The sequence below is a fragment of the Carettochelys insculpta genome, chromosome 6 (assembly GCF_033958435.1).
Source record: "Carettochelys insculpta isolate YL-2023 chromosome 6, ASM3395843v1, whole genome shotgun sequence".
NCBI classification, from domain to species: Eukaryota; Metazoa; Chordata; order Testudines; family Carettochelyidae; genus Carettochelys; species Carettochelys insculpta.
Window position 1 is genome coordinate 122,919,878 of NC_134142.1, and position 25,444 is coordinate 122,945,321.

The window sequence follows — 25,444 nt, forward strand, 5'->3', positions numbered from 1 at the left end:
ACCTCATTTTCTAGATCATTGATGAACAAGTTGAACAGGATCGGTCCCAGGACTGACCCCTGGGGAACACCACTAGTTACCCCCCTCCATTGTGAAAATTTACCATTTATTCCCACCCTTTGTTTTCTGTCTTTTAACCAATTCCCGATCCACGAAAGGATCTTTCCTCCTATCCCATGACCGCCTAATTTACATAAAAGCCTTTGGTGTGGGACCGTGTCAAAGGATCAAAGCAGATTACACTTGAAATCATACAAAACACACAAACTAAGCTTAAAATACCAAAGAAACTGGGTACAGGTAGTAATTTCTCACCCTAAATGTTGTTTTAAGCAGGTTGCAAACAGCAGGGATGACAGGCACTGCAGACCCCAGGGTCAGGTGGTAGGGGCAGTACCGTGCTGCCAGAAGGGACGTGGCCAAGTGTGGAAGAGGTGGGAAGGCAGTCAACTTTTAGCGCTACTCCCTCCACCTTCACAGCCGCATAAGGCAGCAGTGGGGCCTGGAGCTCAGGCCGCCACTGCTGCTGAAGTAGGGGAACTGCCCTGGCTTAGCTCTTCAGCAGTTCTTTTCACAGGCCAATCGCTTTCCAGCCTAGGTTCAGCTACCTGCCTTCTCCCCCTCTGCCCAAGCTGAGTCTCCCTGTTCTCCCATGTTTTCAGTCATAGACAAGACCTCTGATTACCTCATGGCCTGGCATGAAATCGGATTTACGTGTGGCCGGAATCCTCTCTTTCTCAGTGTGGTTGCCCGCCTGCCCAGTCCCTGAGGTGCTTGCTCTGGTGTCTCTTCAGGTGTGAGCTCTGCGGAAAGCTCCTGCCACAAGCAGCACAGCGGTACAGCCGCTCCCTGGTGTGCGTGTACTGGTGCGTTCTGAGTGTCGAGCTCTCTGCAAAGCCCCTGCTGCAGCTGACGCAGTGGAATGGTTGCTCCCCTGTGTGCACTCACTGGTGCGAGCTGAGCTTTGACCTCTCTGCAAAGCTCTTGCCGCAATGGGCGCAGTGGTAAGGACGCTCTCCGGTGTGCGTGTGCTGGTGTCGTTGCAGGTTTGATCTCTGTGCAAAGGCCTTCCCGCAGCTGGCACAGCGGTACGGCCGCTCCCTGGTGTGCGCACGCTGGTGTGTCTGCAGAGTTGAGTTCCGTGCAAAGCCCTGGCCGCAATTGGCACACCGGTACGGCCGCTCCCTCGTGTGCATGCGCTGATGGGTTCTCAGGACTGAGCTCTGTGCAAAGCTCCAGCCGCAGCTGGCACAGTGGTACGGCCGCTCCCCCGTGTGCGCACGCTGGTGCACTCTCAAGTGCGAGCTCTGTGCAAAGCCCTTGCCGCAATTGGCACAGCAAAGTGGCTGCTCCCCTGTGTGCGTGCACTGGGGCCGGGTCAGTGTGGAGGTGTTACTGAACATCTGGCAGCCGTCAGTGCAGTGGTGGGGAAGCCAGGCCATGGGGAGTCGCTGGCACGTGGCCGTGTCTGGTGCCTGGCTGAGTCTATCCTGAGGAAGGGCTCTGTCCTGCACCTGGCTCCCCCTGTAGGATGCGGGATCCTGCTTTCCTGCCGCGCTCTCCCCACATGCAGACTGTGTCCTCGTTCCTCCTGGGACCCTGCACCCTGCTGGAGAGAGCAGAGGCCACCACAGCGTTAGCTCATGGGTAGGGCTGCAGGTGCATCAAGGAAGGAAAAAGTCACTGAGTGATTTCCCCATTTATCTGTGACTGTTTTAGGGGTGGGCACCTCCTGCTGCGAGGCCGCCCCTGTCCCACAGAGCTGGGCCCAACACCTCCCACCGGACCCCAGGACCCGGCCTGTGTTGTTCTACTGCCACGCCGCTCTGCCACTGCTGCCTGCAGCCATGATGGTGGGGGAAGAAGGTCAAATTCAGGGAGTGGCATCACCACCCAGCTGCACTCTGGCCTGCCCCGACTTCTCTGGGCCAGGCGGGGTTTAGGTGTGTGATGGGGGTCAGGGGTCCCCCAGTACTGCACCCCATTTGCAGGCAGGAGTGACTCTCACTCAGCAGGTAGAACGGGGAGTTTATTAGTCGACAGAGGCACAGCTCAGCACAGAGGTGTCAGTACAGCAGGCAGAGACAGTCATTCCAACCCATCCTGGGGAGAGCAGCCCGAGGGGTGCCCCATCTGGGGTGTAGCTTCTCCCTAGCCAGGCTGGCTCCTTCCAACTCTCTCCCCCACACCTTCTAACTGCCGCCCCCCATTCAAACCCAGCTCGGCTCCTCCCTGCTCTTTGGTCAGGTCAGAGGAGTTACCTGCCAGCTTAGGTTACAGCCCCAGGGGGTCGTCCTGAGCTGCCCTGAGCTGCTCTGCCTGTCACACACACATCCAGCCCGAGTCTCTCACGCACCCCCCACGCTCCGTCACAAGGCTGCAATGCTGCAGGGAGCTGGATCGTCCCCACTGAGAAGCAAAATATGGAGCTGCGTAGGGCACCCAGAGGAAAGCTTCCCAACTCTAAAGGTAGTTAAACACCAGAGCGAGTGATCTAGGGAGGCTGCAGAATTTGCAGCACTGGAGATTACTACAAGTAGGTGAGGGCAATGTGACCAGGACGATCTAGGAACGTGGTCCCCAACCTTCTCATGCCCAAGATCACTGCTGGAATTTAAGGGCAGCCCAAGATCTATCCTGGCCCTTTCCTGGGGTCCAGCCCCTTCCCCGAAGCCCTGCTCAACTCACTCCATCCCCACCTCTCTGACACTCATTCTCCCTCCTTCGCTTTTACTGGGCTGGAGAATGGGCTTTCGCTGCAGGCTCCGAAAGAGGGCTCGGGGTGGGGCTTGGAGTGCTTGAAGGGCCATGGGGGGCAGGCTCTTGGGGGGGTGCAGGCTGGTGCAGGTGTGTAGGGTACAGGAGAGAGCTCAGGGTGCAAGAGTGGTATGGATGCTGGCTCTGGGCATAGAGTCAGGGCAGGGGTGCAGGAGGCGGCATAGGGTGTTAGCTCTGGGTGGAGGGTCAGGATTTGTTGGAAGGGGTTATGGGGTGAACAATGTGGGGCAGGGGGGCAGGAGGAGGTGCTGGCTCTCAAGGAGTCTGGGGTCACAGGTCAGACTCCTGCCGGGTGGCACTTACCTGTCCTGACACGGTGCGCTGCGAGGTACTATTAAAGTGGCGCCCCTTTGCCTGGCCCAAGTATTTTAGCAACACCAACATAAGCTTACAGAACTGGAAAACTTGATGCATGTGTAACCCGCACACCTGGGCGTGGGTCACTGTCCCAGGGAGCCGCACCTCAACCACTTACACAGAGCAAGAGGGAGTCTCCTCCACAGCCCTAGCTGAGAGCCGGCTGCCTTTTGGCTCAAGCACTACGCTGCAGAGGCGCCAGGTTCTGTTCCGCCTGGGGGTGGTTACACTTGCTCTGCCTTGTACAGCAAGGAGCCCTCTCCTAGCCATTCGGTAACTCAGAAAGAACTGGATTATTATGACTCACCTGAGGAGGGGCCCTCAGGCTCTGATCTCCCTCTGGACTCCTCAGCATCCCGGATCCAGAGCTCTGCCTCCCCCAGCTTGATGCGGCAGATTAAGTCGGGTGCGGAACCAGAGCAGCCTGTTTGAGGGGATGCAACGAGTTTGATCACTAACATTTCGTTGATGCCTTCGAGCCGCCCAGCACAACAGGGCCTCGGTCACGGTGTGTCTGCACAGCACCTGGCACAACAAGGCCCCAATCCCAGACTCTGCTTCAGGGGCAGAAGCAAAGATCTCAAGCAGGAGCGTAACGAAATAAACCTGCCTTAGCGGAGAGCTCTTCCTGTCTCCCACCGGGCAAGTCCACTTCCTACTGGGAACTGACAACATCTATGATCCTTCTTAATATTCTTTGGGGGCAGGTGTGGACAGGGGCCGCCATTACAGACCTGCCTGTTGCTTTGCTAAGGGGGCAAGCATTGTTCAGCTGTACGGTGGTTAAATTGACACCCTTCTTCATTCCTTTGGGGAAGGGAGGGAGCAGTTACAAGCAGAAGGAGAGTTTTCTCCATACCCTGTTTCCCCAAATGCAGCCAGCCCCTGAGACAGAGCCACTGCCCTGGGCAGCTGGGGGGAGGGCAGGGAGGCGGTCCTGGAGGAGGTTGTTGGTCAGTGACTGTTGATGACCACCTCTGTGCCAGGCCTGAGGTCCACAGCGCAAGTAAACCAATGACACTCCAGGCTCTGCAGCCCTGAGCTCTGCTCTACCAAGAGGCCAACCTGGCCGGGGCTGAGATGTGCCACCGAGCGGTAGCACGTGGCAGCTGTGGCTGGGGGCAGCCCGGACGTTTCCCTGCAGGCAGTACAGAGGGAATGGGCCTTACCCAGGGACAGGAGGGCCCGGTAATTGCTCAGCATCTAGTCACGGTACAGCCGCTGCTCTGGCAGGGACGGGAGCTCCCGCTCCTCCCGGCTGAAATACAAAGCCACGGCCTCGAACGCCGCCTCCAGCTGCGGGCACAAGTCATACACTCGGCACCGCCCGCTCCAGCCCACCCGGGGCCCCGCGGGGGAGACCCCAGGGACCCCCACCCGCCTGTGCCCCGCCCCGCCCAGCTCCCCCGGGCCCCGCCTGGCCACTGCCGCTGCCCCGGGCCCGACCCTGCTCTGCCCCCACCAGGAGCAGCCAGAGCCCGGCAAGCCCCGACCCCCCAGCCCCTACCTGCCCCGACCCCGCCGCAGCCATCGCCTGGCAGCGCCTCCCGCCCCGCGCCTGCGCCGCCAGCTCCAGCCGCGGGGGTAGAGGGGCGAACCCAGCCCAGCCCCCCTCCACCCCCGGACGCCTGTGTCCAGCGCTGCCCCTGGTGCCCGGCGCCCGGGCCCCACCAGGGGGACGTGTCCTGCGACGGGGGGTGGGGGGCAGTAGGAGTGGGCGGTGCGCTGGGGGAGACGGCGCGATGCTGGCGGGTGGGGTGCCGGGGATCACACCCGGCCACGCTGGAGGCTCCAACCCACCCACCCTGGCTGGGCTCCCCCCGACCCCACGTGAGCTAACTCCGGTACTGTGACAACCACCAGACCTGTCACTATGGCAACCCAATACCCAACCAGCCCAGGCTGTGCCGTGCACACAGGCTGCAGGGGGGCTGCAGATGGGCGTGTGTTGCACGCGGCTGTGTGTTCTCCAGCGGGTGCGCGCCACGTGCAGGCCCGGGGCTCGCGCATGGCTGGAGTGTGTGTGTGGCGGGAGGCTGTGGAGCTGGGTGGTAGTTACCCTTAGGGGAGCTCACACACGGGTGCTGCGTGTGGTGCAGGAGCTCACGCCCAGGTCCCAGCCCAGCTGCCCCATAGAGAAGCGTTGTTGTGGCTGGGGGGTGGGGGCTGGTACAGCCTCCCCCCGCCTTCCCTACCTGGTCCTCCCTACCATTTCTGTACCAACCCGGCCAGCAGGCTGAAAAGTTTGCCCCTCCCAGCCTAGAGGCTGCAGGGACCTGGCAGTCACTTCCAAGGAGCACCAGCCTGGAGCCCCCTCCCACACCCAAACTCCCTCCTCGAGCCTGCACCCCCTACACCCCTCCAGTCCAGCCTGGAGTCCCCTCCTGCAGCCCAGCCCTCTTCTCCCTGGTCCCCCTGCAGTTCCCTGTGAGCTCAGCGCCCGGGACCTCACCCAGAAGACATTCAAGGGCCGCCCAGCTGATTGGCAGAGAGCACACTGGGCCCACAGCCAGCAGCATGTTTCTATGGCTGGTCCACCCCCGCTTGCACCTCAGTGCACAGGACATTTATTCCACACTGGGGTGGAGGAGAAATGGAACATTGGCCCACATGCCCAGCAGGAGCCCACGCCCGCTCCCCCACCTTCTGAACCTCTGGCCCAGTCCAAGCCCCCTAGTGCACCCCAAATACTGGCCCCACACCCTCCCCTCCCCTCCCCTCCCCAGCCTGGTGAGAGAAAGGGTGGAGAAGAGCGAGAATAAGGAAGAAGGGGCGGCAGGGTGTTCAGTTTAGTGAGATTATAAAGTTGGTGGACCCAGGTGAAGCCCAGCAGGTGCCTACAGGCAGAGGCTGAACTACAGAGGGTGTATGTGGCTAGGAAGAATGCTAGAGACAGAGCAAAACAAGGCTGTATAGGGATAGAGATGAGAGGCAATAGAGGGCTCTAAGGTGTGTGTGGAGATAGTTATCCCTCCTGCCAGCAGCTAGCCAGGGCCCTATGCTCAGAGCTGTGCACCCTGCCCCCACAGCACCAACAGCCTGAGGCCCATGGGGCTGCCAGTCAGGGGCATCTTGCACCCCATTTGCAGCAGTCAGGAACTCTCCTAGCATCAGCCTCAGCCCAGGCTGCTGGCACACAGCAGAACAGCCCTGGCTGGGATTCCAACCCAGGGCCTTCCCTTCCAAATCACAACACGTTGCTACTGGCAGCAGAGCATCACCCCTTGCAGGCAGCCACAGTAAGCTCTTATCTTCCCTGTAGAGCCAGCCCCTGCCCTGAGGCACCAACACCAATGAATCTGAAGCCTTTGGGAGACTCCTCCCTCTGGCTTTCTCCTGTTTGAGCCAAGCAGCAGTAGGAGGTTGTTATTCTTCCTGAGCTGCCCATCAGCTCTGAGTTCTGCAAGGTGTTCCCCTTTGCTGGTAGCAGCAGTGAGCTGTTATTCACAACGCAGGTTGGCTGCGGGGCACAGGGGGGTGGTACGGCAGAGAACTGGGAAGAGAGGATTCGTCGATCACTACTAGCTCGAGACGGTTTACGTGGTTTGTCCTGGACACCCTGTTGGCTCCCTCACCCATGTTTCCTGTCAGCGGAACGCTTGGGCAGCTGACCAGAAGAAATTCAGAGCTACCCAGCTGATTAGCAGAGCAGCACAGCACCCAGAGCGAGCAGCGTGGGTTCCTCTGGGTGGTGCAGATCCTCACCCGCCCGAGTGCACAGAACAAAATTTATTCCATCCGATCTGGAAAAAATTAGAGGGAGCCCCACCCTGCACCTCCCGCACAATCCAACAAAGCCCCTACCACAGGGATCCCTCACCTCTGACCCCTTCAGTCAGACCCCAACCATGACCAGGGTTCCCTTGTGCCAGTTGCTGCACAGACCCCAGCTGACCTCAGGGCCCCATTGTGTTGGCATTACACAGAACCTGGATGAGGTCCGTGTCCCATTGGTCCAGGTGCTGCCCAGACCCTGACTCAGCTCAGGGCCCCGTTGTGTGAGCGCTGCACTGATCAGGGGACTGATATCAGCCAATGGGACGATTCCCAGGGGTTATCACATGATGCTGCAAAACAGATGATGTCCAAAATTACGCAGGAAGCTGGAGCTCAGCGAATGGGGAGGCAGGATTTGCGTCTCTCACCCCCAGCCCTGCAAATGGAGGATCTCCCAAACAGGAAGATTTCTGCAGCTGCTCTGTATGCCTGGCTCTAGCACCCCAGGGGAGCTGGGCTGGAACTGCTGGGTGCAAACCTTGGCTTGGGGAGGGGAGCAGGGCCTGAATCCTGGGGATCAGAGCAGGGGGTGGGTGCCAGGATTGCAGGGGCAGACTACGCTCCCTTCCTCACCAGCAGCTAGTCTCGTGTTTCTGCTCTTGGACCAAAGCTGCTTTACTTGCCCCCTGGATTTCAAGGGGGTTGAAAGAGCAAGGAGGGATTTTGTGAGGGGCAGGGGGGAAGCATCTGGTATTCCCACCTCAATACAGACCCACGCTGGTACTCCACAAGAGCACAGCACGCATCCACACACACTCCCACTTCCTTCTAGGAGAGAGCAGTGCTGTGCACGCACAGCCCTGAATCCCTCCAGCAGGGGGCAGTGTTGCAGCAAACAACTCATGCATCAGACGAATCGGGTCTTTGCCCACGAAAGCTCATGCTCCAAAATCTCTGTTAGTCTGTAAGGTCCCACAGGACTTCTTGCTGTTTTTGAAGACACAGACTAACCCGGCTCCCTCTGTGACAGCAAACAACCGATTCTCCCCCGTAGAGGGCACTGCTGTATAGGCACAGGGACACAGTCTTACTGTACGCCAGTGTTCCCTGTAAGCTGAGCGTGCGGGCTGCTGCTCAGCAGAGAGCCACGTGCCGCCCAGCTGAGTAGCAGAGTGCACACAGCTGCCCACAGTGAGCACCACAGGTGGTGCACATCCACACCTGCCGTGGTGCGCATAATATTTATTCTGCACATGGATGGAAAAATTAGCAGGAACAGTGCTGTGCGCCCTTTATTAACAAAGTCCCCAGCCCTCCTCTCCAGCACATGAACTCCCCTCTGGAAGCCTGTTCAGTTCACTGCCCAATCTCCCAGCAGCACATCCGAGTGACGGCCAATGGGGCTGTCTGTGCCGCAAGTCCTGGCTGGACGTCTGACAGAGTCTGACCTCTAACCTCAGGCTGAACGGTGGTTCTTCCTCCTCTCTGACCCCTGCCATCCCTAAACTACATGGTTATCTGCAGCTGTTCAGCCAGGCCCTGGGCAGAGCGATGGAGGGCCTGGTGCTGCAACAGGTTGGATCTCTGGGTGAAGGCCTTGCCGCACTGGGGGCACTGGTAGGGCCGCTCCCCTGTGTGGACGCGCCGGTGCTGCGCCAGGTGTGAGCTCCAGTTGAAGCCCTTGCCGCAGTCAGGACAGCGGTGGGATTTCTGGCCCGTGTGCAGGGAACGGTGCTGGGCCAGGTGCTTGGCGTGGCGGAAGCCGCGCCCGCACTCGGGGCACTGGTAGGGGCGCTCCGGCGTGTGGGTGCGCAGGTGCTGCAGCAGGTTGGAGCTGTCGCCAAAGCCCTTCCCGCAGTGGGTGCAGACGAAGGGGCGCTCGCCGGTGTGGGTGCGCCGGTGCTGCAGCAGGTTGGAGCGCTGGCTGAAGGCCTTGCCGCACTGGGCGCAGGGGAAGGGGCGCTCGCCGGTGTGGGTGCGCCGGTGCTGCGCTAGGTGGGCGTTGTGGCGGAAGCCGCGCCCGCAGTCGGGGCAGCAGTAGGGCTTCTCCTCGGTGTGGGTGCGCCGGTGCTGCGCCAGGTTGGAGCTCTGGTAAAAGCTCTTCCCGCACTCCCCACACTTGTAGGGCTTCTCGCCTGTGTGGATCCGCTGGTGCCGGATCAGGAGGGTGCTGCGGACAAAGCTCTTCCCACACTCGGGGCACCGGTAGGGCCGACCCAGCCCGCCCTGCCCCTGTTCCTGCTCTGGAGAGGTCCCAGGTAGCTCTGCTCCCACAGGCCCAGCCTGCTGGGGCTTCTTCTCCATCCCGGCACCTGCTGGGACAGAGACAATCTAGCCAGTACGGGGGGGTGGGGTGGGGTGGCCAAGGGCTTTGTGACACAGCAGGAAAGCAGACGGGCAGGAAGCCAGTCCCCCAAACCCTTCCCTAGAGAGGAGAGGGGCCAGGGCTGCCCCAAGAGCCCAGCTGGGGGCAGGAAGGCTGGGGGAGGAGGAGGCTCCTGCCAGGGGTGGGATCGAGGCGTGACTCCTGCCATGAGGACAGGGGGTGACACCCAGGGAGACAGGCCAGGACTGGCTGCGCTGGGACCCAGCTTCCCCCTTCCCTCCCAGCCGGCGTTGCGCCTTCCTCTCCTGTCTGGGCACCTCTGGGGACCCCACTCCCTCAGGGCCCTGGAGATCCACGGCCCTCAGCTATGGAGCGGGGGGATCACATCCAGACTGGGGGACCCTGCTCCATGGGGAGTGGGGAAACAGGCATAGCAGAGCAGGGTGCAGTCTCCCCCAGCACGGGGTGCAGAGAACACGTCCAAGGCTTTAACCCCAGCCCCACTCTCTGCCAGGGGGACACGGGATCTGCCTTGTGGGGTGACCATCCCTGCCCTGCTGGATCTGGGGGCAGCAGCGCCGATCCCCAGGAAATCTGAGCAGGGAAGAGCCCTGAGCCAAAGCTGCCCAGGGCCCATCAAAGCCCCCGGAGATCCTGATCCCTTGGGGGGGGGCGGGCAGGGGCAGCAGCTCCTCACCCTGCGAGGTCAGAGTCTGGCAATTCTCCTGCATGAGGTCCCTGCAGAGCTGCCTCCGCCCTGGAGAAACCCTCGGCCCCTCCCGGACCCACAGGGGCAGGGAGCCGCTCAGCACCTGCCGCTCTGGGTAGGAACGCAGCGGGGTGGGAAGGTGCTGGGAGCCCGCCCCCCTTTTAGGGCTGCCCTCCCGTTGCAAGGGACGCTGGGAAATGGAGTTCCCTGAGCAATGCACCACGAGCACGGTGGGCGGTGTGGCGCTTTCTGACCCACCTCCTCTTGCATATTCATCACGGGGGCGGGGCCTGGCAGGGGCCGGGCGGAAAGGAGCCTCAATGGAGCAATATCAGGGAGGGGGCCGGGTTCGTCTGTAGCTTCGAGGACGAGAAGTCCTGGGGCACCTTAGAGACTGACAGAGATTTTGGAGCAGAAGCTTTCGTGGGCAAAGACCTGCTTCATCGGATGCATGAGTGGGGGGAGGGGCTTCAGGGGGGTATTTAAGGAGTGGGGTCCCACTAAGAGGGAGGGTCAGAGCTGCCAAGGTCTGTTCAGCAGGGTGGAAATGGCCCAGTGTCAACAGCACTTATCAAAAGAGGGGAAAACAGGTCAGATAAGACAGGGGGGTGGGGATATGACCCACTGTCAGTCAAATGTGGAGATATTAACACCCAGGGCAGAGAAGCTCCTTTTGTAAGCTGTGAGCCACTCCCAGTCTCTGTTTAATCCCTGGTTAATGTAGTCAAATTTGCAAATACATTGCAGCTCAGAGATTTCTGTCTCCATTTGATTTTTGAAATGTCTTTGTTTCAGGACGGCTACTTTTAAATCTGTTACTGAGTGGCCAGGGAGATTGAAGTGTTCACCCACAGGCTTCTGTACATTACCGTTCCTGATGTCTGATTTATGTCCATTTATTCTTTTACATAGAGACTGTCCAGTTTGGCCCATGTAAATTGCAGTGGGGCATTACTGGCACATGATGGCATATATTACACTAGTAGACGTGTAGGTAAAGGAGCCCCTGATGGTATGGTTGACGTTAGGTCCTGTGATGATATCACTGGTGTAGATATGTGAGCAGAGTTGGCAGCGAGGTTTGTTGCAGGGATTAGTTCCAGGTTTAGAGTTACTGTGTTGTGATCTATAGTGGCTGGTGAGGATTTGTAGGCGAGGATTTGTAGGCCCAGGCCTGCCTCCCAAGGTCTGTGAGAGTGAAGGATCATTGTTCAGGATGGGTTGCAGATCACTGATGATGCGTTGGAGAGGCCTTAGGTTGGGGCTGTACGTGATGGCCAGTGGTGTTCTCTTGTTTTCCTTGCAAGGCCTGGCTTGTAGCAGGTGGCTTCTGGGTACCTGTCTGGTTCTGTCAATCTGTTTCCTCACTTCCTTAGGTGGGTATTGTCGTTTGAGGAAAGCTTAGTAAAGGTCTTGCAGTTGTTTGTCTCTGTCTGATAGATTGGAGCAAATACGGTTGTACCTTAGCGCCTGGCTGTATACAACGGATTGTGTAATGCACCCTGGATGGAAGCTGGAGGTGCGTAGATAAGCATAGCGGTCTGTGGGTTTTCGGAATAGGGTGGTATTTATGTGACCATCGCTTATCTGCACAGTGGCATCCAGGAAGTGGATCTCTTGTGTGGACTAGTCCAGGCTAAGATTGATGGTGGGGTGGAAACTGTTGAAATCACGGTGGAACTCTTCAAGATCCTCATTACCCTGGGTGCCGATGATAAAGATGTGATCAGTGTAGCGCAGGTAGAAGAGGCGCGCAAGGGGACGAGAACAGAGAGGCGTTGCTCCAGGTCAGCCATACAGATGTCAGTATATTGTGGGGCCATGGGGGTGACTATACCAGTGCCACTGATTTGAAGGTATAATTTGTCCTCAAATCTGAAATAGTTGTGGGTGAGGACAAAGTCACAAAGCTCCGCCACCATTTGTGCTTCGGTCTTATCAACGATAATGTTCCTAACAGCTTGGAGTCCATCTTCATGTGGGATATTGGCGTAAAGGGCCTCTACATCCACGGTGGCCAGGATGGTGTTTTCAGGAAAGTCACCAATGGATTGTAGTTTCCTGAGGAAGTCGGTGGTATCTCGAAGAAAGCTGGGGGTGCTGGTAGCCTAGGGTCTGAGTAGAGAGTCCACATATCCAGACAATCCTGTGGCGAGGGTGCCAATGCCTGAGATGATGGGTTTGGGTTCAAGGGGTTCAAACCTGGTTTGGGTTCAAGGGGTGTGTCTGTGTAAATTTGTTCCTGTGTTTTTATAGGGAGGGTCTTGAGCAGATGCTGTAGTTTCTTCGTGTATTCCTCAGTGGGATCCTGGGACAGAGGCCTGTAGAATGTGGTATTGGAGAGTTGCCTGGTGGCCTCCTTTCAGTAGTCTGTCCTATTCATGATGACAACAGCGCTTCCCTTGTCGGCCTCTTGGATGACAATGTCAGAGTTGTTTCTGAGGCTGTTGATGGTGTTGTGTTCTGCACGCCTGAGGTTATGGGGTAAGCGATGCTGCTTTTCCACAATTTCTGTCTGTGGACGCCGGCGGAAGCATTCTATGTACAGGTCCAGTTTGTCATTTTGACCATCGGGGGAGTCCATGAGGAATTCTTTTCCTTGTCCCCTAGATGGGAGGGTACCTGTGGGTCAGTGCGCTGTTCCATGTCATGTTGGAAGTATTCCTTGAGTCAGAGATGGCGAAAGAAGGCTTCCAGATCACCACAGAACTGTATCAAGTTTGTGGGGGTAGTGGGGCAGAAAGAGTCCTCGGGAAAGGGCAGATTCTTCTGCCAGGCTCAATGTGTAGTTGGATAGATTGACAATATTGCTGGGTGAATTAAGGGTACCACTGGTGTAGCCCCATGTGGAAAGCAGGAGCTTAGATGGAGAGCAGAGGTACTGCCTTGATCCTGCCCCAGGGCAAGGCCTGGCTGACCTGCCACCTGCCCGTCCTCCCCAGGGGCACCTCTGCCAACCTGGCTGAAGGGCAGGGCCTGGCTGGCTCTGGGAGTGGGGGATGGGACACAGGGCCTTTGTGCCCTAAGCAGTGCTGCCCCTGCTGACTGGGGTCTGTTACACACACTCAGAGAGACTCTTGTTGGGGAGGTTGAAACCTGAGAAGATGGACAAGCACCCGGCTGTGCCTCTGCCGGAGGCCGACAAGGGGCACGGGCAGTACTGCTAAGCTCGACTGCCCGGATACCGCAAGTCAGGCTCAGCAAAGAGCGTGAGATTGGCTTTCAGGGCATGAGATTATGTAAAAATAACAGATTTAGTCGTTTGCTTTGCCTTCAGCTTTGCAAGCCTTTAGGCTGCCCTGGGGTGGCATTTTGAAGCTTTTCTCTGTTGCCACAAGAGCTAGAAACTTACTTTGTCTGTAAAAGTAAAGGCTGAAGTCATCATGTAAACATGAGAGTCGAGGAAGTGGGGCTTAAAACAACCCCGAGACCTCCCACTCCAACCTACGCGCACCCACACAATCCCCTGCCCTGAGCCCACCATGCTCCAACCGACATTCCCTCCGTTTTTTACCATCCACGTGGGAAATAAGTTTTGTTACGCGCGCCAGTACGTAAGTGGATGTGCATCACCAGTGGACACAGGCTGCCAACCATGGGGGCGCTGTTAATCAGCTGGGTGGCATTTGAATCTCTCTTGAGCCCAAGCACTCAGATTACAGAAAACGCTGCCCCGCCCCCACTGGCCTGAGGGTCCCCCGCCCTCATATCCCAACCCCCTGGCCTGAGTCCCTGCACCCAGAAACCCCTCCCCTGACTCCTGCACCCCTCCCCTGCCCAGTGGCCCCACATGGGGATTGTGATATGAGAGTACCTGTAAGAAATGTAAGTTGCTTTCACCCCTGCTCTGCCAAACCACGTTTCCCGAAGTCCAACCCCTCCCTCCCAGGGCTCCCTGACGATACAGCCCTGATCCCCCACAGCATAGAGATGTGGCTAGAGTAGCTGCCTGCATTGGTCCACTCTATCCATCACTTCACCCAAGTCACTAGCATTCTCTCTGGCTGCAGGCCAGCGGGGAGAAGTCCTAGGGTAGTCTCTATGGGGACTCTTCCAGGTGTCCTGCAGGGCTCTAATAACCACAGAGTCTTCTCCAGGCTGCAGAATTACGGCTAGAATGATCACCTATGTAGTACACCTAGCCTTGTCACTATCTACCTCTATGGCTAGGGGTTGGGGAGTATTAAGATCTAGGGCAGAGCTGGTTCTAGGAATAAGCACACTGAGCAAGTCCTTAGGGCCCCAAGCAACTGGGGGGGGATGACCTCCGTTCATTTGTTTTAGTGAGGGGCCAGCCCAAAAATATTTCTGTGTGGGTTCCCCAATGGGCCAGTCACATGCACTGATCTAGGTATCACGACACCACGAAACCGCTTGCTGCCTTCCTAAACTGTATGCGGGAGATCTCAGGGACCAGCACTAGTCCAGAGACCAGTCGTTGAGAAGTGCTGTTCAAGGGTATGGCGCTCTGGAGCTTGTTACGGCCTAAGTACACTCCTGCAGAGCCTCTGCTATTTGGTTTCCTGTTGCAGGTACGCTCTGGGACGTCTTGGATGCACCTCTATGGTTTACAGAATCCTGAAGGAGTCTCGGAGGGTGCAGGAGGGTTGCTATGACGTTGAGACCCGAAGGGATTGCATGGTGGGAGGATCTCTGAGGGGTCTCTACGATTCAGCGTTCTGATGGGGTTACATGAGGTAGAGCTGAAAGGGTCTCTATGGTTTAGAATCTTGGAGGCGGTTCCATTCTGGAATGTGGCAGATCTCCCAGGGGTCTCTATGGTTTAGAATCTCGGAGGCAGTTCCATTCTGGAATGTGGCAGATCTCCCAGGGGTCTCCTGGTGGTGGTGAGGGGGTTGCAGTCTGGAAGATCTCCCAGATGTCTCTATCAAAACAGTCTGCCCGCAGCACAAACCTGAGAAGCTCCTCGCCCACCTGGAAGCCCAAACAACTTCTGAGCTGCCCAGCTGGCACACCGACACATGCAAGGCCATTCTCACCCCCAAGGTGGGTTCACAGCACAGCACAGCACAGCACAGCACAGCACAAAGGGAGGCAAATCACAAGGGAAAGGAGTTTATTTCCTATCAGACACAACTTGCTAAAACAACAAGAGACTCCATCAGTCACAAAATCCAGCAGGGGAGCAGGATCCAGGCGCCTGTTGGGAACAGAGAGTTATGGCTGCGGCCAAACAGATTTCTGGGGAACCACTCTGGCTGCTCAGGGCCCTGGAAGGGACAATCCCCAGGTGTCACTAGGCTCCTGAAAGAGTATCTCTGTGCACTGCAAAGAGAGGCGCCAGGCACTGCAGTGGAGCCAGGCTGCCCCGTCTGGATCCATCCATTGTCCAGCTTCTCGGGGAGCAGCTTCTCCAGTACACAGCAATCTCATATGCCTGTGAGAGGGGAAGGAGCGGAGAGCGGGGTCCAGAGGTAGCGAGATTCTGGAGAGTGAACATGTCCCCACTGGGATGGCAACAGACAAGGGGACAGGATGTTAAAGGTTAACTGGTTACTCAGCAGGCGTTAGGCTTACTGCACTGTTTCTGGGTAACTGGTTAACGAAACCGTCCCCAAACCCAGTGGGCAGCCAGTCACCTCAGGCCAGAGCAGCCCCAGATGTGTTGGGGCGGCAGGCAGGGCCATGTGGCAGGCATGCAGGATCCTAGGTCCAGCAGGCAGGTGCGACCTGGCCCTGGCAGGCAGGACTCTAGCCAAGGCCACACTAGAGCAGCCTGGCCCCATCGGCAATGGGCTGGTTGGCCTGGAGCAGCCCTCACTAGGCCTGCCCCATAGACCCAGCAGTGCCACAGCCCTGGGGGGACCCCAGACCCAGCTGCCCGGCGCCGGCCCACCACAGATAACCGGTTAAACGATATCACTTTCATCATGAATCGGTTAACTGTTCCCGCTGCTATTTACATCCATTGCTAACGATCCTCACTGAGCGGGTGTGGGGAAGCGAGAGCAGGACCCCAACCTGGGGCACTCTGCCCCCAGCTCCTGCGCAGATGGGATTCCCAGAACACCCAGGGAACCTCAGCTCCTTCCTTTCTCTACCCTTCCCCTACGCCCTCCTCTTCCACCGAGCCCCCCCCCGACCCAACCCTCCTCCCCATCCGCCAGGTGAATTCCAAGGCACCCACCTGCCCCCAGTGCAGCTGCCCCCACCCCCATTCTGCTCTGAGCCTCTTCGGAGGCGCCTGCTCATCAAACCTCATTCCCAAGCCAATGCTTCTCAGCCCTGCATCCCGAGGCACTGTGCCCCCAAGGAACCTGAGCGGCCCGGCTCCCTTTGTCTAGCTGAGGCCCTGAGGCACAGACCAAGGAAAAAACTTACCAAGGGCACAAAAGCCAGAATCAGAGCCGGGTTAGAACCCAGGAGTCCTGTCTCCCAACCTCCACCTTGTTCTCACTACTAGGCCCCACTCCCCTCCCAGAGCCAGGAGGAGAACCCAGGTGTCTTGTCTCCCTGCAACTTTCTCTCCCCTCTGGACCCTGCTCCTCTTCCAGAGCCAGGGAACGAACCCAAGTGTCCTGACTCCCCAGCTTGCTTCTCCAGTCCATTAGAGCGGTGGTGTCCAACCCGTGCTGAGCCAGTAGCCACTAGAGTGGCTACAGCTATAGTGAACCAGCCCCATTATTCTGTATTGTCCAAGCCAAATAGCCACATTCCACCGGCCAAAAACCCCATCACGGCATTAGATGCAAGCCCCAGAGAACCCAGGAGTCCTGGTTCCCAGCCGTCTCCCCTCCCCAGGACTCCCCCGTGGGGTCCCCACGCCCCCGGCGGTCAGCCGAGGTATTTCTGGATGTGTCCGAGCAGGCCGGGTCCCCCCGCCGCGTCCTCGCGGTGGGTGCGCCGGTGCTGGCGCAGGTTGGAGCTGAGGCTGAAGGCCTTGCCGCACTGCAGGCAGGCGAAGGGCTTCTCGCCGGTGTGGGTGCGGTGGTGCTGCAGGAGGGCGGAGCTCTGGGCGAAGGCCTTGCCGCACTGGGTGCAGCGGTAGGGCCGGTGCCCGCGATGGCCGCGGCGGTGCTGCAGGAGGTTGGAGCTCTGGCTGAAGCGCTTGCCGCACTCGGGGCAGGCGTAGGGCCGCTCACCGGCGTGGCTGCGCTGGTGCTTAGCCAGGGTCGAGGAGACACTGAAGCTCTTGCCGCACTGGGGGCAGCAGTAGGGCCGCTCGCCGGTGTGGGTGCGCCGGTGCTTGGCCAGGTCGGCGCTCTGGCTGAAACCGCGCCCGCACTCGGCGCAGGCAAAGGGCTTCTCGCCCGTGTGCACCCGCCGGTGGGTGGCCAGGTGGGAGCTCTTCCCGAACACCTTCCCGCACACCCCGCAGGGGTGGGCCTTGGGGGCGGCCGGGGGGCGGCGGTGGCTCTGGCGGTGCTGCGCCAGGGCCGAGCTGAGGGGGAAGCAGCGCCCGCAGGCCCCACAGCGGTAGGGACGCCGCTCTGTGTGGTCCTGCACGTGCTGCAGGAAGGCCAGGCTGAGGGCGAAGGCCCGCCCGCAGTCGGGGCACTGGTAGGGCGGCTCGCCCCGGTGGGTGCGGCGGTGCTGGCGCAGGTGGGAGCTCTCGGCGAAGGCCTTGCCACAGTCAGCGCACCGGTAGGGCCGCTCGCCCGTGTGCGTGCGCTGGTGGCGGAGCAGGTGGGAGCTGAGCGTGAAGCTCTTGCCGCAGGCGGCGCACTGGTAGGGCCGCTCCCCGGTGTGGGTGCGCCGGTGCTGGCTGAGATTGGAGCCCCGGCTGAAGCTCTTCCCGCAGTCGGGGCACTTGTAGGGCCGCTCCCCGGTGTGGGTGCGCTGGTGGCGGGTGAGCAGCGAGCTCTGGCTGAAGGCCTTGCCGCACTCGGCGCAGGGGTAGGGCCGCTCCCCGGTGTGGGTGCGCTGGTGGCGCACGAGGTGGGAGCTCTGGTGGAAGCTCTTCCCGCACTCAGGGCACTTGTGGGTCTTCTCGCCCAGGGGGACACGCTGGGGCACCAGGATCTCCTGCCGGGGGCTCTCGCACGACAGCTCCCAGGCGGGCCGGCCCTCCGCTGGCCTGGTGCTCCCGTGGGGCTCCGCTCCTGCCGGCCCGGCCCACGGGGGAGGCTCTTCTGTTCTGGCACCTGCTGGGAGACAGAATCCAGACGGGGCTCATTCCTGATGGGCAGGACGCAGCTCTTCAGAGAAGGGAGAGGAGAGGCCACGTCTGCCCATTGGGGTCCCGTGACTGCTGCCCTCCCAGCTCCCACCGGGATCCTGTCTGCTCTGCCCTGCTAAGCAGGAGCTGGTGTGTTTGACTCCTGGATGGGAGACCCCTACACCCAGGAGGATGATGCTACCTCCAGAGATCCGCACCCTTAGGTGTCTCTCCTCTCTGCCCCCTGGGGCTGTCCTGGGAATGGGTCCCAGCTGAGCTGCAGCAAGGACACCGTCTCTGGGGCAGAGAGTGGTCATGCCCCAAGAGCCACACAAGCTGGGCAGCTGCAGTACTGCTGGCTTGGTTCCAAGGTACTTTTGGCCTTCATAAAAGTGGGGCTGTGGAGTGTGAGGGGCCCCACCAAAACCATAGAGCAAGGGCCTAGCGCACGTTTCTCTGGCCTGTCCATACCATAGAGACAGGGCCTAGGAGGTATATTGTCCTGCCTGCCCACCACCATAACCACAGAGATGAGGCCTGGAGGTCCTACCCCCATCTAATGCTAGTGATGGGGGTCCCACAGTAACAGGGTTGGAGGAGTGATAAAGAGAAGTGGGGGAGGGGCTCCCAGCAGCTTTGCAGGGATCCCAGCTTCTCTCCTCATTCCTGGTCTCTGAAGCTGGTGCCGCTCACTCCTCACCTGTGTCGGTGCCTCTCAGGATCTCCCTTCCCTCCGAGCCCTGGAGATCCGGCATCCTCCGCTCTTCCCCTGGCTCCATCTGGGAGATCGTGGCCGGGTTGAAGAATCCTGGCACAGGGCCAGGCATGATTCCAGTCATGTGGAGTGAGTTGCTGAAGTCAAACACATCATTAGGTTTCCCCCTTCTCAGTCAGGCGAGCACCTGACATCCAGAGCCTCAACCAAGAGCTTAATTATGATGGGATCTAATCACAGCACCACCACTGACTGCCTTCCAACCCTGATTTACCACCATGGAAAGATGCTTTATTCCCCACTGATTCCACTTCCCTTAATCTCAGGCCCCATACAGAACACACCACAGCTGCTCTAGGCGTTATCTAGCCCAAGGGTGAGCAAAGTAAGGGGCCAGCCTCCTCAGGGGGCATGGAGCTTCATAAGGGGTGCCCATCTCATTGCAAACATTGCAACCTTTTACTGTTTTTTTGTCTGTGCGTTTGCATTTATAAACTGATAAATAAAGTTTTCACATTCTACATGAGTTTTCTTACATGTACCAAAGGGTTTTTTCCCCCCGTATGAACATAACCAACATTTCCATCAGTTTGGTTACATGACACAGGCTTGGAGGCCCTGCTAATTGCTGGGATGAAAAGTGGGGCCCAATATAAAAAGTTTGCTCTCCCCGATCTAGCCCTAGAAAGTAGCAGCTGGTGTTGAAGAGTTTTCCATTTAAAGATGGTCATTTCCTCATTTCTGAATTGAGGCAGGCAAGATACAGAATCAGACGAAACCGAAGACCAGAAGAGATGTGTATTAGGTGCCCAGAACGCACAGATGGCAGAACAGCGTTCCCTGTTAGCTGAGTGCTCGGGCAGCCACCCAGAAGCAATTCAGATGCTGCCCAGCTGGTTAGCAGAGTGCCCACAGCCGGCAGCGTGTTTCTATTCCTAGTGCACTTCTGCACAGGCCTTGATGCAGAACAAAATTTATTCCACCTGCTGATGGAAAAAAAAATTTGAGGGAACCCTGAAGTACGACCTCAGCGGTCACTAAGGGCGAAAAATGTTTCTAGCTGTCCTACATGCACAGAAAATCCAAGAATTTGACCCAACATCTGCCTGAGTCTGCAGAGAGCCTGAACTGACCACTCCCAGGCCTGGGCCACACGGCACAGCTACATTAATCTAGGGCATTACATCCGCACAGCTCTGTGATCAGTAGCTCCCACCGATCGATGTAACTCACCCACCGCACCGACTTAATAGCTCCACCTGTGCCACAGATGTAGAGCGTAAGTCCATGGAGTCAGGTCGACACAATGCTGCCGACATTGACTGTGCTGTTCTCCAGAAACTACCCCAAGGCCCCACGCCAACAGCTAAATCACTCCCAGCGAGGATGCAAATCCCTGACACAAGGCGCACAGTGTGAACGTGTAAAACAGATTCAGTTCCTGCAGCGGCTGCACGTCGACATAACTGAGGTCGACCTAATTTTGTAGCGTTGCCTTGCCCAGAAATGCATGAATTGCCTCCACTCTTCTCCGGGGGCGCATCTCCTCTGGACCCTAACGCCGGCGTGCCAGATGGCAAACACCCGCCTCTTCCAGCTCCTGCGCTTATCACAGGCCCCACTACCCCCAACACCCGCAGCCCATTCCAGCAGACTAACAACATCCCCGGAGAAACCACTGGTGCCTGCCCAGAGAACTAGGGGTGAGGGAGAAGATTCACGCTCAGGACGCCTGAGTTCCAGGCAGTGTTCCCTGTGAGCTGCGCACTCAGGCGGCCGCCCAGCTGGTTAGCAGCGCGCCCACAGCCGGTGTTTCTATGGGTGGTGCACATCCCACGTGCCCCGGTGCACGCAATAAAATTTATTCCACCACTGGCTGGTTCAAAACAGAGGGAGCCCTGGCTCCAAGCCCGACCCGGAAACGATAGGCCCAGGGGGAGGTATTGAAACCAGCCCCTGGGACACTGGCACGTACCCGGGGGCAGCTGTGCGGGTCGGGGTTCTCTCTGCTCCCGGGAGTTCTCCCGGCCGCACCCCGGCGCCGGCAGGGGGTGTCTCCGATCCCGGCCCCCTTCGGCCCCTTACCGCTTCCTCGGGGCGGCGATTGCCTGCCCAGCCCGGCCCGGCCCGGCGGGGCCGCAGACAGCGGGGCGCTAGCCGACCCTCCGCCTCTTTGTGTGCGTGCGGCGGGCGGGCAGGCTCGCCCCACGCCGGGGGATGGCTGGGAACAGGAAGGTCCCTGCCTTATTCCGTCCCCTCCCGCCTCCGTTTCCCGATCTCCGCCAGGAATCGCCCGGCGCAGGGGTGGGGGTTGCCAGCCCGGCCCCGAGCCCGGCTGGGAAGCGAGCCGGGGGTCGGAGCAGCGTCCCTCCAGCCCAGGGCTCCCTGCCCCGCCAGCGCGCACCCTCGGCAGCGTGGCTGGATCGGGGCAGGAGTGGGAAGGGGTGGTTGCCCCCAGGCTCCACTAGGGGGCGCTGGGCCACGCACCCAGGAGCAGGGGCTGTTCTCACCCCACCCCGGCACGGGCCGACCTCCAAATGCCACACGAGGGGGGTGCTCTGTACTCCCCGCAGCACCCCCTGCTGGCTGCCCGCGGCGTTGCATGAGCCTGGCCCAGGCTCTGCTAGGGGTGCTGAAAGCTGGGCCAGTCCTGAACTTCTGGGCCATAGAGCAGCGGAGACCAGGCCCTCTGGAGCCTAGTTGCAGAGTTTGGTGTTTCTCAAGGACTCAAGAGTCTGGACCGCGGGAGGTCCCTTCCAGTTCTATGATTCTCTGACTCCCCACCTAGGGAATGAGGGGTGAGTGGGTTTGAACAGGGGTTCCTGCTGGTCTGTATATTAATGCCGGAAGGAGGAATAAACAGGAAGAACACAATGTGCGGGTGAATAATCACACTTAAGCCAAGACAGACATCACAAGGACATGGTGGGACCATGCAGGAGGCTGGCGCTGGGATAATGGTGCAGGTGATACAGCTTGTTCAGGAAGGGCAGAGGGGAAAAGGGAAGAGGCATTTGTCAAAGCTGCATCACAGTGCGACTGCAAGAGAAGGGAGGCGCATTACTGACTTTCTCCAAGAAAGGATGACAGAAGTAAAATTGAAGGGGAGGGCACAGGGAGGCCCTCAAACGAGGAAGAGGTGGATGAGGCTTTTTGAAACAAGAAGTTCTGTGGCACCTTATAGACTCTCAGATATTTTGGAGCATGAGCTTTTGTGGGCAAAGACCTGCTTTGTCAGATGCATCTGATGAAACGGGTCTTTGCCCACGCAAGCTTATGCTCCAAAATATCTGAAAGTTTGTAAGATGCCACAAGACTTTGTGTTGTTTTGGAAGATATAGACTAACTCAGCCTCCCCTCTGATACTTTGGAAGAAAAAATTGTGGATACACCTTTCCTAGAACTGGAAGGAACCTTGGGAGGTCATCTAGTCCAGCCCCCTGCCCTCTTGGCAGGGCCAAGCACCATCCCCGACATTTATTTGCCCCACTCCCTAAATGGGCTCCTCAAGGACTGAGCTTACAATGCTGGGTTTAGCAGGCCCATGTGCAAACCATTGAGCTACCCCTCCTCCAAGCACAAGCCTTGGGCAAACCTACACTTGAAGTCGTGGAGCTGCACAGCAGAGCCCGTGACTGAAGCCCTTCGCGGCTGATAGGAAGGAGCTCGCTCTTGGGCATAGTGCAATGTTCCCCAAATGGTGGTCCAAAGAACCAAAGTGAAAATTTCCACAAGAAAATTCCATCACAAGAGCTGACTCCTCGGTGGCTCCCTGCCCTGCCGCCACTCAAACAGCACCGCTCAACTGAATTGGTTTAACAGCCGGCGGGAGGGATCCAGCCCTTCAACCAACTGAATATAGTCCTGCTATTTCAGCGGTGGCAGGGCAGAGAGCCACAGAACTTCTCACTCGCCCCGCGACCCCACTGGCCCCACCCCTCCACTGGGCATGGCTCAGCTCCCCCTCCACCAGCAGAGCATCTCCCCACCAGCCTTCCCTCCCCATGGCCCATGGATGGGTGAGGGGGCCAGTTTGGGGCTGAGGTGGGTTAATCCTGGGGATGTGGGGTAAAGCCTGAAGAGAGGGGCAGGTTTGGAAGCTGAGGGAGGTAGAGCCTGGGAACAGGATTCCACAAAATTCTTTTGAGTTTAAAAGGGTTCCGTGGCCAAGTAAAACTGGGAAACCCTGGCGTAGTGAGTCCACCTCCCTGAAAGGCAGCCATGGTGTCACGGCAGAAGACCTCCTCTTGGCAGCGCTCTGGGCTATTAATGGTGCACATCCACACACGCCTCTGTGCATGTAAAATTTATTCTGCCCAGGGAAGGAAAAAAAGAGGGGACACTAGTGTGTGTGGAAGAGGAAGGAGGGGTCTGGCTTTCAGCACCCTCCTCTTAAAAGAGTTCCAGCACCACTCATGTGATTGTGACAAGGTCAAGCTCCTAATTTCAAAGACTGGCAGGACTGAAAACAGACCAGACTAAAGCCCATGGAACTTGAGAAGGCGGTGGTTGGCAGGCACAGCATGGGCAGGGAAGAACCCGTGAGCAGCAAGTTTAAGGGAGACAAGAGTGAGGGGACTTGGCAGGTTTTAAAGGAACGTTAGTGAGTAAAGTCGCACCAGTCACAGGAGGCAGGTATCACAAGTGGGGGGAGGCAGAACCCCCATCACCTGCACCCAAACAGCCTAGTACAGCCCCATCTATGTTCTGCTCCCAGCATGCCCCCTCCGGCAGGGCAAGCTTGGGTTGGACTGGGACCTGAGAGCCTGTGGCAAGGACCTGGGGAAGCTAGAGCAGGTGCCCTGACTGGTGTTGCAGTCGAGGGCACCATCCACTGGGTAATCTGCATCTTGCAGCACCCACCTTGCACTCTGGGGCTGGAGGCGTTTCTGCCTGCAACATGCTTGGGGGTGAGGCAGCCTGGCCTGGGCACAGGAGGGCCAGCAAGCGGGGAGAGGAGCCGCTGGCTGCAGCAAGGGACATAAGACAACAGGAAAGGAGGGAGCCACAGGCAGAGAGGAAAGAGGATGGAGGGTGGCGGGGTTAGCCTCCCTTTTCTGCTGATCCACCCATTTCCCCTGATCTCCAGGCTTAGGAGAGAGTAGACCACCCTAGCCAAACCCCATCATCAAAAGCAGTCATACAAAAAGTGGAAAGTAGGTCAAATTACAAAGGCTGAGTATTAAAAACAATAGAGCACGTACGTAGGGACAAAGTTCTGACGTCCGCAGCACTAAACAAGGTTCCATAGCTGGGAGCATAAAGGGTAACAAGGGAACATTTTACAACTACATTAGGAACAGGTGGAAGACCAAGGCTGGGCTGGGCCCGTTACTCTTAAGGAAGGAAAGATAATGACAAAAAGTGCACCAACAGCCAGCATTAAATTGCCTCTTTGGTTTCAGTTTCCTGGAACAGATTAGCCACGATACATGTCTAACACAGCGAACAACGCTGCAAGTGGGGTAGAATTGGAGGCTAAAACAGGGAAAGAACGAGTTAAGATGTGTTCAAGCCATCAGGGTCTGATGAAATACAAAGTGGAATAGTAAGAGAGAGAAAGCCACGCAAGTCTATATACTATCAAAACAAAAGAGCAGTCAAGTAGCACTTTAAAGACTAACAAAATAATTTATTAGGTGGTGAGCTTTCATGGGACAGACCCACTTCTTTGGACCATAGCCAGACCAGAACTGGCTATGGTCTGAAGAAGTGGGTCTGTCCCATGAAAGCTCACCTAATGAATTATTTTGTTAGTCTTTAAAGTGCTACTTGACCGCTTTTTTTGTTTTGACAACCTGAAATAGTTAATGAACCAGCTGCAGAGATCTCAGAGCCATTAACAAAGTATCTCTGAGAACTCCTGGAGGGTGGGAGAGATACCAGAAGACTGGAAAAGGGCAAATCTACTGCCTATTTGTAGAAAGGGAAATAAGGTCAGATGAGTCACACCTAGATGGGTGGTGAAATCTCCATCCTTAGAGGTTTTTAAGTCCCAACTTGACAAAGCCCTGCCTGGGATGATTTAGTTGGGGTTGGTTAGGCCAAGGGCTAGACTCGATGACCTCCTGAGGTCTCTTCTAGCCCTAGGATTCTATGACTAAATTTAACTCCAAACCCAGAAAGATAATGGAGGAAACACACAACTTGTAAGCTCCTAGAAGAAAATCAGGTGAGAAGCAACAGGCAACCTGAATTTGTCATATCAAACCAACCTAATGGCCTTTTTCGGACAGGCCTGCAAGACGTGTGGCCCAGAAGGGGGAAGCAAGTAGATGTTACACATCTCAACTCTAGTGAGGCTTTTGATCCCATCTCACAAACTTTACAGCATTGACCTTGTAAACCCAGGACTGTGAGTTCAGTCCTTGAGGAGGGCTTTCAAGACTTAGGGTGGCATTAAGGCCTGCTTGTGAGTGCAGGGGACCGGACCTGATGACCTTTCAAGGTCCCTTCCAGTTCTATATGATTCTGATTCTCTCAGGTAAACTAGGAAAATAGTGTGCAGGTGAAGGAAGCGGGTGCACAACTGGGTGGCTGTGGTTCACAGTCAAGGTGGAAGAGCCCCTCATGCGGGGTCCTTCAGGGATCTGTCCTGGGCCCAATTCCATCATCTTCATAAATGATTTGGACAATGTCACACAAAGCACATCATCACTCATCCCTCGCTACACGAGCACAATCGGTTCCCAACTTTGTGCTCGTAGGCGAAAATTCGTAAGG

The 25,444-nt window shown here is 57.7% G+C and overlaps 1 protein-coding gene and 1 pseudogene across 3 annotated transcripts; both read right to left on the minus strand.

Moving 5' to 3' along the window:
- Positions 1 to 721: 721 nt before the first annotated feature.
- LOC142014956 (uncharacterized) lies at positions 722 to 1,538 on the minus strand (annotated as a pseudogene).
- Positions 1,539 to 8,106: 6,568 nt separating this feature from the next.
- On the minus strand, positions 8,107 to 20,926 carry LOC142014937 (uncharacterized). Of its 3 annotated transcripts, XM_074998238.1 has the most exons (4): positions 20,697 to 20,920; positions 18,707 to 18,858; positions 16,742 to 17,995; positions 8,107 to 9,095 (listed from the first exon to the last, which is right to left on the minus strand). In XM_074998238.1, exons 2-4 carry the CDS (start codon positions 18,843 to 18,845, stop codon positions 8,359 to 8,361), a joined length of 2,130 nt encoding a protein of 709 aa, XP_074854339.1. In that variant the 5' UTR covers positions 18,846 to 18,858; positions 20,697 to 20,920; the 3' UTR covers positions 8,107 to 8,358. The 3 variants fall into 3 exon arrangements, with proteins under 3 accessions (XP_074854339.1, XP_074854337.1, XP_074854338.1); XM_074998236.1 differs by lacking the exon at positions 8,107 to 9,095 and having other exon boundaries at positions 16,073 to 17,995; positions 20,807 to 20,926; XM_074998237.1 differs by lacking the exon at positions 8,107 to 9,095 and having other exon boundaries at positions 16,073 to 17,992.
- Positions 20,927 to 25,444: the final 4,518 nt, after the last annotated feature.

Excerpts from the sequence above, each read along its gene's own strand:
- LOC142014937 (XM_074998238.1), bottom strand. The coding sequence starts at position 18,845 with ATGACTGGAATCATGCCTGGCCCTGTGCCAGGATTCTTCAACCCGGCC. Across the intron at positions 17,996-18,706 it reads CCTGAGAGGCACCGACACAG|CAGGTGCCAGAACAGAAGAG; the intron begins GTGAGGAGTGAG and ends TCTGTCTCCCAG. Across the intron at positions 9,096-16,741 it reads CCAGCACCGGCGCACCCACC|AGCAGGAACAGGGGCAGGGC; the intron begins GCGAGGACGCGG and ends GGACCTCTCCAG.